Below are 15724 nucleotides of genomic sequence, written 5' to 3'. Positions count from 1 at the left end.
ATAAATAAATAAAATAAACTGAACTGTATTATCTTCCTAATTTAAGTGTTTCAGGAGTTCCTGTTGTGGCTCAGTGGGTTAAGAACCTGACATAGTCTCCATGAGGATGCAGGTACAATCCCTGGCCTTGCTCATTGGGTTAGGTATCTGAAGTTGCTGCAAGCTGTGGTGTAGATGCGGCTTGGATCTGGGGTTGCTATGGCTGTGGCACAGGCCTCAGTTGAAGCTCCTATTCCATCCCTAGCCTAGAAACTTCTAAATGCTTCAAGTGCAGCCATAAAAAGAAAAAAAAATAAATGGCCATACTACCCAAAGCTATCTACAGATTTAATGCGATCCCTATCAAATTGCCCATGACATTTTCCATAAAAGTAAAACAAATAATCCTAAAATTTATATGGAACCATAAAAGACCAAGAATTATCAAAGCAATCCTGAAGAAAAAGAACAAAGTAGGAGGCACAGCCCTCCCAGACTTCAGATAATACCACAAAGCTACAGTAATCAAAACAGTGTGGTATTAGGATCAGCAGCATCTCTGCAGCACTAGGACAAGCTCAATTCCCAGCCTGGCACAGTGGGTTAAAGGATCCAGTGTGGCCACAGCTGCAGCATAGGTTACAACTACAGCTGGGATCTGATCCTTGGCTCAGGAACTACCTGTCCTGTGGGGCAGCCAAAAAAGAAAGAACCAAGCAAACAATAGCATGGTGTTGGCACAAAACCAGACATATGGACCACTGGAGTCGAACAGAGAGCCCAGAAATAAACACACACACCTACGGTCAATTAATCTTCCAGAAGGGAGGCAAGAATATACAATGGGGTAAAGACAGTCTCTTCAGCAAATGGTGTTAGTTGGACAGCTGCATGTAAATTGGTGAAGCTAGAACACATCCTTTAGCCATACACAAAAATAAACTCGAAATGGCTTAAAGACCTAAAATATAAGACATGACACCATAAAACTCCTAGAAGAGATCACAGACAAAACATTCTCTGACACAAATCATACCAATGTTTTCTTAGGTCAGTCTCCCAAGGCAACAGAATTAAAAATAAATAAATGGGACCTAGTCAAACTCACAAGCTTGGGTACCACAACAGAAACCATAAACAAAATGTAAAGCAGAAATGATCACAACATTGTAAGTCAACTATACTTCAACAAACTTTAAAAAAGGAAAAAATCATACATAATAGAAACGTTATATATGTGTACTATATATGAGAGAGTGATAAAAATGTGGCAAAATGTTGAAATTAGTGAATTTGGGTAAAGGGAGTGTAGGAATTCTCTATACTATTCTAATTTTCCTGTAAACTTGAAATTATTTCAAAAAATCATTTTACAAAATTATTTTTTAAAATAGACAAAATAAAATAAAATAAAATAAAATAGTTAGTGCTGGGAATTCCGTGGTGGCCTAGTGGTTAAGGATCCAGCATTGTCACTGCTGTGGTTTAGGTTACTGTGGTGGCATGGGTTCAATACCTGGCCTGGGAATTCCTGCATGCTGCAGGCATGATCAAAAAATATACATATCCAGGAGTTCCTGTTGTGGCGCAGTGGTTAACGAATCTGACTAGGAACCATGAGGTTGCGGGTTCGGTCCCTGCCCTTGCTCAGTGGGTTAACAATCCGGCGTTGCCGTGAGCTGTGGTGTAGGTTGCAGACGCGGCTCGGATCCCGCGTTGCTGTGGCTCTGGCGTAGGCCAGTGGCTACGGCTCCGATTCAACCCCTAGCCTAGGAACCTCCATATGCCGCGGGAGCGGCCCAAAGAAATGGCAAAAAGACAAAAAAAAAAAAAAATACACATCCAGTATGATAAGGTAGTCGAAGAATAAAATATCTGAATTTAAGATCTCAGAACTGGAACAATTCTAGATGATGCAGTATACGCTTTGGCCCTGGAAGTGGGCAGCTGAAGTGTAATGGAGAGAAAATCACTGAAACTGAGGTCACATTTGAAAGTTTCCCTCTCATTTCATTATATTGCACAGTTTCTATGAAATTTCATTTACTGATTTCACCTGAAGTTTTTTAATCTCTAAATTCCTTTCACTCTTCTTTTGAAGATTTTAGTGCTTATACTATAATGTAGTTACCAATGCACATCTACTAACCAATCAAAGAGGTACATATCTTCTCGTCCTCGTTACTAATGAAGACCTTAATTTTTATTTTTATTTATTTATTTAGCTTTTTTAGAGCCGCACCCGAGGCATATGGAAGTTCTCAGGCTAGGGGTCAGATCGGAGCTGTAGCTGCCAGCCTACGCCACAGCCACAGCAACACAGATCCGAGCCGTGTCTGCAACCTACACCACAGCTCACAGCAAGGCCGGATCCTTAACCCAATGAGCAAGGCCAGGGATCAAACCTGCATCCTCATGGATCCTAGCTGGGTTTATTAACTGCTGAGCCACGAAGGGAACTCCACGAAGACCTTAATTAAGAGAATTTCAAATCCCCATCTCTTTGACATCCTATTAGACATACTACCACTTTCCCGGTTTATTATCTTGGGTCCTACACAGAAGTATTTAATGTATGTGATAATATTACATTGAGTACAAATGTTAATATTTCAGCTATTGTATCAAAGTTAGTAATAATAATAATCATAATGGGAATTCCCATCGTGGCACAGTGGTTAATGAATCCAACTAGGAACCATGAGGTTGAGGGTTCAACCCCTGGCCTCGCTCAGTGGGTTAAGGATCCGGCGTTAGGTCGAAGATGTGGCTCAGATCTGGTGTTGCTGTGGCTGTGGTGTAGGCCGGCAGCTGTAGCTCCAATTGGACCCCTAGCCTGGAAACCTCCATATGTCTCAAGTGCGGCCCTAGAAAAGACAAAAAATAAATAATAAAAATAAAGTGATCCTGCAGTCTTCTGCATGGGTGGAAGGGAAGTTAGCACCTGTTACTCCAGGGGATGAGAGAGCCAACTGTGTGCCTTATGACTTTCATCCAAACCTCCTATATTTAGCCTCACTCCACACACAGGCCTTCAGAGATGGCTCCTGCCTCCACTCTCAAGCCTTTCCAAGATTTTACAGCTCTGCGTGGTTTGTTTCCTTTTGGCTCCCTCCTCTATAGGCTTACTCTTATTTTCTTTGGTTTTGCGAAGTTAGTTGCCATTCATCCATCCATTTAATAATTTATTATCTCCTCTCCTAATGTTGTTTTAACAAACCACTAATAAGTCCTCTCCTATTCTCTTTGTCAGTCTACGCCTTTCTAAAAATTCCCTTACTGTCATTCTAGTGGGGTTTCAGGAAGGGTAAAAATAATTATTTGCGCTCAATCATCATGTTGAAGTGGAAGTGCCATTCCAGCTTTTTAAATGATGAGGTAGGATTAAATATGTAATTTCCAATCTAAGCGCCTACGCAAATGCAATGAAGATACTCTAAGATATTTTCAATATTTTTAATTCTCTTTTTTTGCTTTTTGAGGTTGCACCTGCAGCATATGGAAGTCCCCAGGCTAGGGGTCTAATCGGAGCTATAGCTGCCGGCCTACACCAGAGCCACAGCAACACAGGATCTGAACTGTGTCTGCGACCTACACCATAGCTCATGGCAATGACAGATCCTTAACCCACTGAGTGATGCCAGGGATTGAACCCACACCTCATGGCTCATGATGGGATTCGTTTCCGTTGAGCCACGACAGGAACTCCTATTTTCAAAATTTTTAGAAGGTTAACAGAAAAATACATTTACTCAAAATAAGACCATACAGGGTGGCATTAAACTTCTTTACTCAATGTGTTATTCCTGGTTCATTGATTCCTTCAATAAATATTTGCAGTGTGACTACTACATTCTACGATTGTTCTAAATCCCACGGATTTAGCAGTAAGTGAAATAGTCTCTGACCTCACGGAGTTTCTACTATAACAGTAGAGATAAACATAAGCAAATGTGTGTCTTACTCTGATCAGAAGCTCAGATGGGTATCTACGTATCTTTCATTAATTACACTTTTTAAAAGAAATGAATGCAATTAGTACAAAAGGATCACAACAAGATACTCATAGAATTTAGAAATTAAATGATGTTTTAGGAGTTCCCGTTGTGGCTCAGCAGTTAACAAACCTGACTAGTATCCATGAGGACAAGGGTTTGATCCCTGGCCTCGCTCAGTGGGTTGGGGCTCGGCATTGCCATGAGCTGTGGTGTGGGTTGCAGATGTGGCTCAGATCCTGCATTGCTCTGGCTCTGGTGTGGGCTGGCGGCTACGACTCTGATTTGACCCCTAGCCTGGGAAGCTCCATGTGCCGCAGGTGCAGCCCTAAAAAGACAAAAAATAATAATAATAATAATAATGTTTAATAACTAGTATGTAACTAGTAAAAACCAACAGAAATGAGATTAAATGAAATCATTTTTCCAAAGGGAGTGGAAGGTGGAGATGAAAGCTGTGTCAAAACTTTTTTTTTTTTTTTTTTTGTCTTTTTTTGCCTTTTCTAGGGCTGCTCCTGTGGCAGATAGAGGTTCCCAGGCTAGGGTCAAATCGGAGCTGTAGCCACCGGCCTATGCCAGAGCAACAGCAACTCGGGATCCCATCCGCGTCTGCGACCTACACCACAGCTCACGGCAACGCCAGATCGTTAACCCACTGAGCAAGGGCAGGGACCGAACCCTGCAACCTCATGGTTCCTAGTCGGATTCATTAACCACTGCGCCACAACAGGAACTCCAAAACATTCTCTTGTTATTGTTTTTCAGCCAAGCCTACAGCCAGGAACCCAGGCCACAGCAGTGACAAGGCCAGATCCTTAACCCACTGTGCTATTAGGGAACTCCACAAGATTCTTAACACAAGACATTCACTGAATATTCATTGTGGCATTATTTATAGCACAGAAAATCTGGAAATGATGTAAATATCCAACAGTCAGGGAAAGCTTAAATGCATTTCATAAATATAATCAATGTAGCTATTAGAAATAATGTTTTTCAGAAATATGACAGGAAAAAGTGCTTATGATAGTAAGCAGAAAAGATGGACATAAAACTATATACAATGTAATTTAAAATCTATAACAAAACAAAATATAAATCTGCCTAGAAAAAAAACCATAAGAAAATATATTAAAATGGCAAACTTTGGAGTGCCTGTTGTGACTCAGTGGGTTCGATCCCAGGAAGATAAGGATCCTCAGTGGGTTCGATTCCCAGCCTCACTCAGTGGGTTAAGGATCCAGCATTGCTGCAAGCTGCAGTGTAGGTCACAGATGCAGCTCAGATGCTGAGATGCTGTGGCTGTGGCGTAGACTGGCAGCTACAGCTCCTATTCAGCCCCTAGCCTGGGAACTTCCATGTGCCATGGGTTCAGCGTCAAAAAGACAAAAAAATGAAGTAAAATAAAATAAAATAGCAAAATTTAGGAGTTCCCTTGTGGTGCAGCAGATTAAATATCCAGTGTTGCCACTGCAGCGGCCTGGAGAAAAAAATGGCAAACTTTACTCTAGATTCTAGAGCGATGGTTTTTAATAACATCTTCATCCTGTGTTAACTTGCTACAAATGCAGATTCTCAGCCCCTCCTCACACCCCGCACTGCCCCCAAATTCTGAGCCAGGTGCCCAGCCACCTAGGGTTTAACTAGCCAGCCAGGTGATATACTGAAGTCTGAGAACTACTGCTCTAGATAATGAGATCATGGGCGAATTTTTCCTTCCTTTTATGTAAAATTCCACTTGACTTCTCTGTGGGATATAGTGGCTAAGAACGTTGGCTCTAGAGTCAGACAGACTTGACCATGAGTCCTTGCTTCAGCACCCAGCTATGTGACCTTGGTGGCATTGCTTTCCCTGTTTTTCAAGACTTAAAACATTTAAGTCCACTAACTCCTGGTTTACGTGATTTCTGACAAGAAGCCTAGGTAGCCTAGCCTGTGTTTTTTTCTGGCTTCTTTCAGGATTTTCATGCTACCTTTGGTTTTCTGCAGTTTGAATATAACCTACCTAGGCATAGCTTTTTGGTATTTATCCTGATGGTGTTTGCTTAGCTTCTGGGATCTCGTTTGGTCTCTGCCATTAATTTTGGAAAATTCTTGGGATTACTTCAAATATTTCTTGTGCTCCAATTCGTTGATTCCTTTCCTTCAGGTAATTCCATATATGTGAATTTTTTTTTTTTTTTTTTGTCTTTTGTCTTTTTAGGGCCACACCCGTGCATATGGAGGTTCCCAGGCTAGGGGTCTAATTGGAGCTGTAGCTGCTGGCCTACACCACAGCCACAGCAATGCAGGATCTGAACCGCATCTGCAACCTACACCACAGCTCACGGCAATGCCGGATCCTTACCCACTGAGCGAGGCCAGGGATTGAACCTGCAACCTCATGGTTCCTAGTCAGATTTGTTAACCACTGAGCCACGACGGGAACTCCTTTTTTTTTTTTTTTTTTCCCCTCTCTTTTTGAATTTTAAATCTTGAAAAAAATTTCCAGTTCTCAGATGCTGTGGTTTTCACTTTTGTTTTTCTTTTTTTCCTCTCTGCACTTTTGTTTGGGAGGTTTCTATTGACATCTTCAGGCTCAATGATTCTTTCCTCAGCCACCTTGGGTCTGGATGGGACCGTCAAAGGCATTCTTCATCTCCGTAACGTGCCTTTGGTCATTTCCCTTTCTTCCTTAGAGTTTTCATCTCCAGGCTTACAATACCCATCTGTTCTTGCATGCTGCCTATTTTTTCCATTAGAGCCCTTAACATATTAGTCATAGCTCTTTGTTTTGTTTTGTTTTCTTGTCTTTTTGTCTTTTCTAGGGCCCGAGGCACATGGAGGTTCCCAGGCTAGGGGTCGAATCGGAGCTGTTGCTGCTGGCTGATGCCAGAGCCACAGCCACGTGGGATCCGAGCCGCGTCTTCGACCTACAGCACAGCTCACAGCAACACGGGCTCTTCAACCCACTGAGCGAGGCCAGGTATTGAACCTGCAACCTCATGGTTCCTAGTCAGATTCGTTAACCACTGAGCCACGACGGGAACTCCAGTCATTGTTCTTAAATTCTTTATCTGGAGTGCCCATCGTGGCTCAGCATTAACAAATCCAACTAGTATCCATGAGGATGCAGGTTCAATTCCTGGCCTTGATCAGTGGGTAGGGGATCTGGCATTGCTGTGAGCTGTGGCGTAGGTCACAGACAAGGCTTGGGTCTGGTGTTGCTGTAGCTGCGGTGTAGACCAGCAGCTGTAGCTCAGATTTGATCCCTAGCCTGCGAACGTCCATATGCCACAGATGTGGCCCTAAAAAGAAAAAAAAAAATTCTTTATTTAATAGTTGCAAACTTTGTATCCTATATCTCAGTCTGGTTCTGATGCTTGCTTTCCCTTCAGGTTGTTTTTCTTGCCTTTTAGCTGCCTTGTGATTTTTTGTTGAAAGCCACACACGAGGCATCAGATAAGGAAATGAGCGAGGTCATCAGCTTTATGTCGATTTGATTCAAAACAGGGTGTGTTTAAAGTTTGCTGTAGCTGGACATGCCAGATTCCTCCGAGAATGCCTCCCTAACTACAGTTTGCATCTTACACAACTTTCAGTTGTAAGCCGCTGTTCTTGTATTACAACCCTGTTGTGGTGTTGAGATGTGGGTGAAGAAAAAAGCATTCTACAATGTCTACAATTCACTTTGTATCCCTATTTGTTGCACAAGTAGATTTTATCCATATCTCAAAATTTATAAATAATTTTAATACAAATTTCCAAATTGCTGTCCAAAAAACAATGACAATTTTTTTTTTTTTTTTTTTTTTGGCTTTTTAGGGCCACACCCGAGGCACCTGGAGGTTCCCAGGCTAGCACTCAAATTGGAGCCACAGCTGCCAGCCTCCACCACAGCCACAGCCACACAGGATATGAGTCCCATCTGTGACCTACACCACAGCTCTCGGCAACGCTGGATCCTTAAACCACTGATCGAGGCCAGAGATTGAAGCTGCAACCTCATGGTTCCTAGTCGGATTTGGTAACCACTGAGCCACGATGGGAACTCCTACAGTTATATCTTTATCCTTCTTGATATTAACAGTGCCTGGTGTAATCTTATTTTGTAGTCAGATTCGTTTCCTCTGTGTCACTAGGGGAACTCCCTTTTTTGTTGTTGTTGTTTTTTGTTTTGTTGGGTTTTGTTTTTTTGTTGTTTTTATTTTTTTGGCTTTTTAGGGCCACACCTGCAGCATATGGAGGTTCCCAGGCTAGGGGTGTAATTGGAGCTGTAGCCGCCGGCCTACACCACAGCCACAGCAACACCAGATCTGAGCCACATCTGTGACCTACACCACAGCTTATGGCAACACCGGATCCTTAACCCACTGAGTGAGGCCAGGGATTGAACCCGTGTCCTTGTGGATACTAGCCGGGCTCGCTAACCACAGAGCCACAACAGGAACTCCACCATTCTACTTTCTGTCTCCAGGAATTTGACTACTCTAGGCACCTCATGGAAGTGGGATCATACAGTATTTGCCATTTTGTGACTGATTAAGTTCACTTAGCAAGATGTCCTCAAAATTCATCCATGTGGTGTACGTGTGAGAATTTCTTTCCTTTCTAAGGCCTACTAACATTTTTTGCCCACACCTGGGCACAGGGAAATTCTGGGCCAGGGACTGAACCCACACACCACAGCAGTGATTCAAACCGCGGTAGTGACAATGCCAGGTCCTTAAGCATTAGGCCACCAAGGAAAACTCCTGAATAATATTTACTTCTTTTTTTTTTTTTTTTTTTTTTTGCTTTTTAAGGGCCACACCTACGGAATATGTAAGTTCCCAGTTCAGGGTTCAAATCAGAGCTACAGCTGCCGGCCTGCACCACAGCCACAGCCACAGCCACACCAGATCCAAGCCGTGTCTGCGACCCACACCACAGCTCACAGCAATGCCAGATTCTTAACCTACTGAGCAAGGCCAAGGATCGAACCCGCCTCCTCATGGATACTAGTCTTAGATTTAAGTGTTTCTTAACGCTTAGATTATACGTCCTGCACACACCAACAGCTACTCATCCCCAGAATGCACCAAGCACTTTCCTTCCTATTTACTCAGCACCTTTTTAATGCTAGGCATTGTGGTAGGTGGTGAAGGAATAAAGATAAGATACAGTCCATTACAACATTATGAAACAGTCTTAATTATGCCCCCTTTACATGCGAAGAACCTGAACATCCTTATCCTTAGGATAGCATCTTGGCTAAGAGCAGACGAGCTTGAGAAAGCTGTAATTCAAATCTTACTCCGAAGCTCACATTTCCATTTTTTTTTTTTTTTTTTTTTTTGGCTTTTTAGGGTCACACCTGCAGCAGATGGAAGCTACCAGGCCAGGGGCTGAATCGGACCTACATCTGCCGGCCTACACCTACCTACAGTCACAGCAATGCCAGATCCAAGCCATGTCTGCGACCTACACCACAGCTCATGGCAACACCAGATCCTTAACCCACTGAATGAGGCAGGGACTGAACCCGCAACCTCATGGTGCCTAGTTGGATTCATTTCCACTGTGCCATGACGGGAACTCCAAAGCTCCCATTTTCTATTCCACACTGTATACTATCAACAGTTCACTTTTTAAAAAATAATATTCACCTGTAATTTCTTTTCTACTTTAGATTTCCAAAGGTTGGGTTTTGAGAGGAATGGCACAATACAGGGGGACAAAAAACATGCATCCCGATGTTTACTGCAACATTACTTATAACAGCCAAGATACAGAAGCAACCTAAATGTCCATGGACAGAGGACGGGATAAAGAAGATGTGTACATATATACAACAGAACATTACTAAGCCATAAAAAAGAAGGAAATAATGCCATTTGCAGCAACATGGATGGACCTACAGATTATCATACGGAGTGAAATAAGTCAAAGACAAATATCATATGATATCAACTTATATATAGAATCTATAAAAATGATACAAATGAACTTATCTGCAAAACAGAAATAAACTCGCAGACTCATGGTTACCAAAGGGGAAAGGTGGTGGAGAGGGAGAGACGCAGGGTTTGGGATTGACATATGCGCAAAACTATCTATAAAATAGATCATCAACAAGGGCCTGCTGTACAGCACAGGGAACTACACTCAATATTCTATAGTAACCTATGTGGGGAAAGAATCTGAAGAAGAATGAATATATGTTTAACGGAATGACTGCTGTATACCTGAAATTAACACATTGTAAATCAACTATACTCCAATATAAAATAAAAATTTTAAAGTTTAATTTTTTTTTTTTTTTTGGTCTTTTGTCTTTTTAGAGCCGCACCCGCGGCATATGGAGGTTCCCAGGCTAGGGATCTAATCAGAGCTATAGCTGACGGCCTACACCACAGCCACAACGCAGGATCTGAGCTGCGTCTGCGACCTACACCACAGCTCACGGCAACGTCGGATCCTTAACCAACTGAGCAAGGCCAGGGATCCAACCCACAACCTCATGGTTCCTAGTCAGATTCGTTTCTGCTGCGCCGTGATGGGAACTCCTAAATACAACAATATTTATTGAATTTCTACCCTGTGTTATGCACCTGCAAGACGAGTATAAAGAAGTGATCCCCACCCTCCTGGAGCTTATAAGATGATGGACAAAGGCTTCAAAACTATCCTTTTTCTTATGCATGACTCCATGCTCATCAAGCAATTTAGGAATACAAATTTGCCCTCCCCAAAAGCTTAATACCCATAAAATGATATACTATATCGCAGAGGTCAGCTTTCTGATCATTGTATCAACATACCTCTACTTAAATTAATAACTCATCATTTGGGTTTACACCTCACTCTTCATGAGTTTTTTTAGCTTGAGTGACTCCCCAAAGACTGATCGATTCCAATTAACTGGTTACATGTAATATCTGAAACTTTACAGCTGAGAATCAAATATAGGGGTAGAATGTGTACAGAAAGATGATATCAGGGAGTTCCCGTTGTGGCACAGCAGAAATGAATGCTAGCAGACTAGTAACCATGAGGTTGTGGGTTGGATCCCTGACCTCGCTCAGTGGGTTAAGGATCTGGCCTTTCCGTGAGCTGTGGTGTAGGTCACAGACGAGGCTTGGATCCTGTGTTGCGGTGGCTGTGGTGTAGGCCTAGGAACCTCCATATGCCAGGAGTGTGGTCCTAAAAAAAAAAAATAAAGATAGCAGCTAATGCGTTTCTAGTTTATCCTCAGACAACATACTTTTATTTCATCATGCTCTTAAAACTGCAGTTATAGGAGTTCCCATGGTGGCTCAGTGGTTAACGAATCCGACTAGAAACCAAGAGGTTGTGGGTTCCATCCCTGGCCTCGCTCAGTGGGTTAAGGATCTGGCATTGCCGTGAGCTGTGATGTAGGTCACAGATGCGGTTCGGATCCCGAATTGCTGTGGCTATGGTGTAGGCGGATGGCTGCAGCTCCGATTCGACCCCTAGCCTGGGAACCTCCATATGCCACGGGAGCATGGCAAAAAGAAAGAAATGGCAAAAAAAGACAAAAAAAAACAAAAAAAACCCCTGCAGTTATAGTTAACTCATAAAACTTGTAAAGAGCAAATGAGACATACCATGTAACCTTCTCAACCTTTAATGTGCATGCGGATCACAAGCAGGAATGTTTAAATGCAGACTCTGACTCAGCAGGGCAGGGTCAGGGACTGAGCTCCTTCCTGTGGGATAAGCTCCTAGTGATGCCCAGGCTGCTGCCCACAGCAGGAGGGGATAGAACACACCTGGCACAACAGCTGCCACACAGGCTGCTCAGCCCAGCTGACTGTTCCCTCCCATTTATGGATGTCTTATCTCCCTTCCTTGGAAAAAAAAAAAAAACTGTTTTTTTTCAATCTTTGTATATCCTCTAAAATTTTAACCTAATCAGAATGCTTACCATATGATAAGCATTAAACACAAGCCAACTGAATGAATGACATCCAACTTTTAGGAGTCATTACTTCTAAGTTATAGATAAAATTGTTTCTTCCTTTGAATTTATTTTTTGGGGGGGACGCACCTGCAGCATATGGAAGCTCCCAGGTTAGAGGGGTCCCTTCTGAGCTACAGCTGACAACCTGCGCCACAGCAATAGCAATGCCAGGATGCCAGTGGTATCTGCGAACTACACCACAGCTCACCAGATCCTTAACCCACTGAGTGGGGCCAGGGATAAGAACCTGTATCCTCATGGATACTAGCTGGGTTGTTTCCTCTGAGCCACAGGGTAACTCCACTTTGAATTTATTTTAAACAGAAAAGTACTTTTGAAAACTGAAAAATCAGAAAAGCTTTCATTCTACTTTTTTAAGTGAAGAAAACTATTCAGGGCATAATCCAGTGCATTTTCTCAGGCTGAACGAATCCAATCTTTTAAAAAATCCCTAAGTAAGTGTTTACTTATCTCTTAATGATTCTTCCATTTTTGTAAATAATAATTTAAATAAAAGGAAGTCAACTGGTTTTCTGGGGAAGTTTTAAAACTAATATAAAAAACTATTTTCTTAGGATGTACCTTATACTTTTAAAGCAGCACAATAAAATTATAAGGATATTTTAGGAAAGGTAACATCTGTAAAGTAAGTCTGGCTTTTCAGACTAAGGGTACCAGTAAAAAAAAAAAATCAAATAGTATTACTGCTATCAGTAGGTAGATCTTTGGCACAGTTTCGTGTTCCTCCACGGATTTTCTGTGATCACCATAACAAGTGACTAATTCTTAAGGCTGCCTTCTACACTTGTAAATACTACTTGTTAATCCAATTTCACTTGGTTCCACGCTGAGAAAAATGGTATGTTGACATGATGTTTCAAGCACTCCGAAGAACAAAGGTGGAATGTTATTTTCATTTCTAAGATGTTTACTTCTACAGTTTCGTGGCTTTTTTTTTTTTTATGTTTTTGCAATGAGTTCCCCCAATTACCAAAATTAACGGAGGATGGTAACCGAGGATCAGGTTTTTATCACACCGCCGAATTAAAACAACGTTAATAGTCTGGCGAAACACACCCATCCCTCCGAGCTCTCCGGCGACAGGACGCCGGTAGGGCGAGTCCCGCCTCTGCCCGCCGCGACCGCGACCGCGACCGCGCGCACTGGGTCCGCTGGTGCCGCCGCAGAGGCCCGGCCGGCGCGCGGGGCTCCCCCCGGTCCCTGCTGGAGTTGGCTCTTTCCTCTTTATTAAATCTGTTTTAGGATGTTTGTTTAAGACAAGCCACCACGCGGGGGGCGCACCAGCACTTGGAAGCCTGTGCGACGGAGCGGCGGTGACCTCGAGGCCGTCCTCCCACATCCCCGCTATGGAGGCAAAATGGTGGCCGCGACCGCCAAGCCGACCGGGCGGGGTTTCGGCGCGGCCGGGGAGGCGCCCCCCGGACTCTGGCGGCCGGGTCCGTCCTCACCCAGGCCGCCCCAGGGGCCCACGGCCTGAGCGGTTGCCGGCGTGGCGCCTGCGGCCACGAGAGCCTCGCCGAGGGCCTGGAGGCGGCGTCCCTGAGACCGTGAACAAGGACGCCATTATGGCCCGGCCGCCTCCGGAGGAGCCGCGGCCCCAACCCGCGCAGGAAGCGAGGCTCGGCCTCGGAGGAGGGGCGAGGCGGAGGGGGGCGGGAGGGCGGAGCGGCGGGGCGGGGAAGCCGGCGGGAGCGGGGGAGGGGGCCTCCCCTCCCCTGCCGGGCGCGCGGCAGGCTGCGGCTGAGTCTGCGTCTCGCTGAGGGCGGGGCCCCAGAGGCAGGGAGACCCACCCCGGCCGGAGCTCCTCCGCGCGGCCCGGGGTCGCGGCGGGCGGTGAGGGCCGGGCTCCCGCGGCGCCTCTTACCTGTGCCTTCCCTCTCTCTGTCGTCCGCCATCTTGTTGCGGCGCCGTCGCCCGGGAGAGGCCGGTCGCTAGGCGAGGTCGCGGCGCCCCGGCCCCCTCCTGCCCCGCGGCGAGGCCAGCCCGGAGGATGGGCGTCTCCGAATCCCAAGGGAAAAAGACCCTGGAGCGGGGGGTGGGGGGGAAGCTCCGAGCGCGCGCCCTCCCCGTTCCCGCCACGACCCTCTGACGCCCTGGAGGCCGGAAGTCTGGACGCGCCCCCCGCGCCCCGTCCCTCACATCATCCTCCTCCTTCCAGAACCGAGGCCTGAGCCCAGGTTTCTCTGGCTTGGAGGAAGTATTTAATAATAAAGCCTGGAACCCCTCCTGTTCTTGTCTCTGATCATTTGGGGACATCACGGACACACTGCACTCCCCCTCCCCTCCAGTTCTTTGGACCTGGCGTTGCTCGATTTTTTTTTTTTTTTTTTTTTCCTACTGCAGATTTTTAAACGCAGCTGGAGAACTGGGTGCAGAGCTCAGCTCCCGAGGGATGACAAAAGCAGCCCGCCATCCCGCCGCCTCCGCTTGGCGTCCGCAGGCCACGGAGGGGCCGGACCTGCCCCACCTCCTGCCCTCGGTTTTCTCCCGTCCAGGACTCGCCTCCCGCTCCCAGAGGCGGCGGCCGAGAGCTGGAGCTGGGACGGAAAACTGGGCCGGCGCGGGAGGAAACCAGAGCCATTAGGCTGTTATTACTAGGAGGAGCGGAATCGCAGTCGAAAAACATGTGTAAAACAGGCGCAAACATTTGCGTTGTCAAGGCTGCGATTTCGGATACAAAATAGAAGGTTCTCATAGCAACAAAAAAGTACCCCTGTTATGCTCACCGTTAGTAGGTGGAAATGTGCTTAGGTGTGAAATTTGACCAGACCACCCGTTAAAGGTACCCAGGGAAAGTTTGAAATCAAGCGTTTCTGAAACTTTGAAGCTGTAGCATGATGGGAAATTTTTTCTCTTTTTAAGGGAAAGCTTACTAGAATGTTTTCTTTCGAAAATGATTTTTGAATAATATCCCTAATGGTGTAGTTCAAGAGAATATATATATTTTAAAACGAATTTTAGGTGATTTTAAGTGCATCTGTGTATTCATTTATGTGATTTTATGTGAATGTTTATAAGCCGTTAGCTAAATATTAAGAGGCCTTCAAAATATAAGATATCAAACGGTTTTATTACCTGAGTTTTTATGCTCCTTTTATTCTAGTTCTGTAATCCCTTAAAACCTTAAGTTGACTAATAATCTTTGTTAAAATATTTTTTTCTGTAGAAGATATTCATGTGGTGCTCTGATCATTCCCTTTGAAATTGACTAGAAACAATTGAATCATCACAAAATGGCTCGTATCTGAAGATAGATTCTTACATACATGGGATATAATTGTGAACAGCTGAAAAATAGGGGAAAGTAATCATTAGCATGTATATTTAAATTTCATAGTCATTATGGTCTAGTTATATGTTTTAAAAGACCCCTCTTTCCATATAGATGATGAAGGTCTTTGAAATAAATGTGGAAAACCCCAGCTTCAGGTTCCCTACAGGCTCAGACGCTGCTTTCAGTTTTCTTTTTCTGGAATGCCTTTCCCTCCTCTCTCTCTCCCCTCCCAGTATTCACCCCCCCACAGACACACATTTGTCCTCTCCCTGTCGTCAGTGACATCCCTGAAGGTCAAGTACTTGAAGCTTTCCCTGTCAACCCTTTCCTTGGAGGTGCCCTACTGGTAAATCCTCTTGCAGTGATTTGCAATGACTTTGTTTATTTCTTTCCGCCTATCAAAGGTAAGCTCTTGAGGACAAGTTGTGCTTTATTTGTCCATATATCCCCAGTGCCTAGAACAATTTCTCCATGTTTGAAATAATGCCTTTTTTTTTTCTTTCTTTCTTT

General features: G+C 44.5%; 1 protein-coding gene across 4 annotated transcripts in view; it reads right to left on the bottom strand.

Moving 5' to 3' along the window:
* The window catches only part of EFCAB2 (EF-hand calcium binding domain 2), a 96959-nt gene extending 82685 nt beyond the window's left edge, over nucleotides 1–14274 (bottom strand). For 3 of the 4 annotated variants that reach the window (XM_084979358.1, XM_084979361.1, XM_003130566.5), the window contains exon 1: nucleotides 13805–14051. In XM_084979358.1, the coding sequence (XP_084835484.1) occupies nucleotides 13805–13835 (31 nt within the window). In that variant the 5' untranslated portion in view covers nucleotides 13836–14051. Of the gene's footprint in view, nucleotides 1–13804 lie in introns of all 4 variants that reach the window. The other variant, XM_005653792.4, reaches the window with a different exon arrangement.
* Between the last annotated feature and the right edge of the window lie 1450 nt (nucleotides 14275–15724).

The sequence above is a fragment of the Sus scrofa genome, chromosome 10, assembly GCF_054392235.1.
Source record: "Sus scrofa isolate SSC_HxYL_T2T_F1_AM1 chromosome 10, Sscrofa_HxYL_maternal_Yorkshire_Landrace_v2.0, whole genome shotgun sequence".
Lineage (NCBI taxonomy): Eukaryota > Metazoa > Chordata > Mammalia > Artiodactyla > Suidae > Sus > Sus scrofa.
Note: the sequence above shows the minus strand (reverse complement) of the source record. Positions and strands in the feature narration are given on the sequence as shown.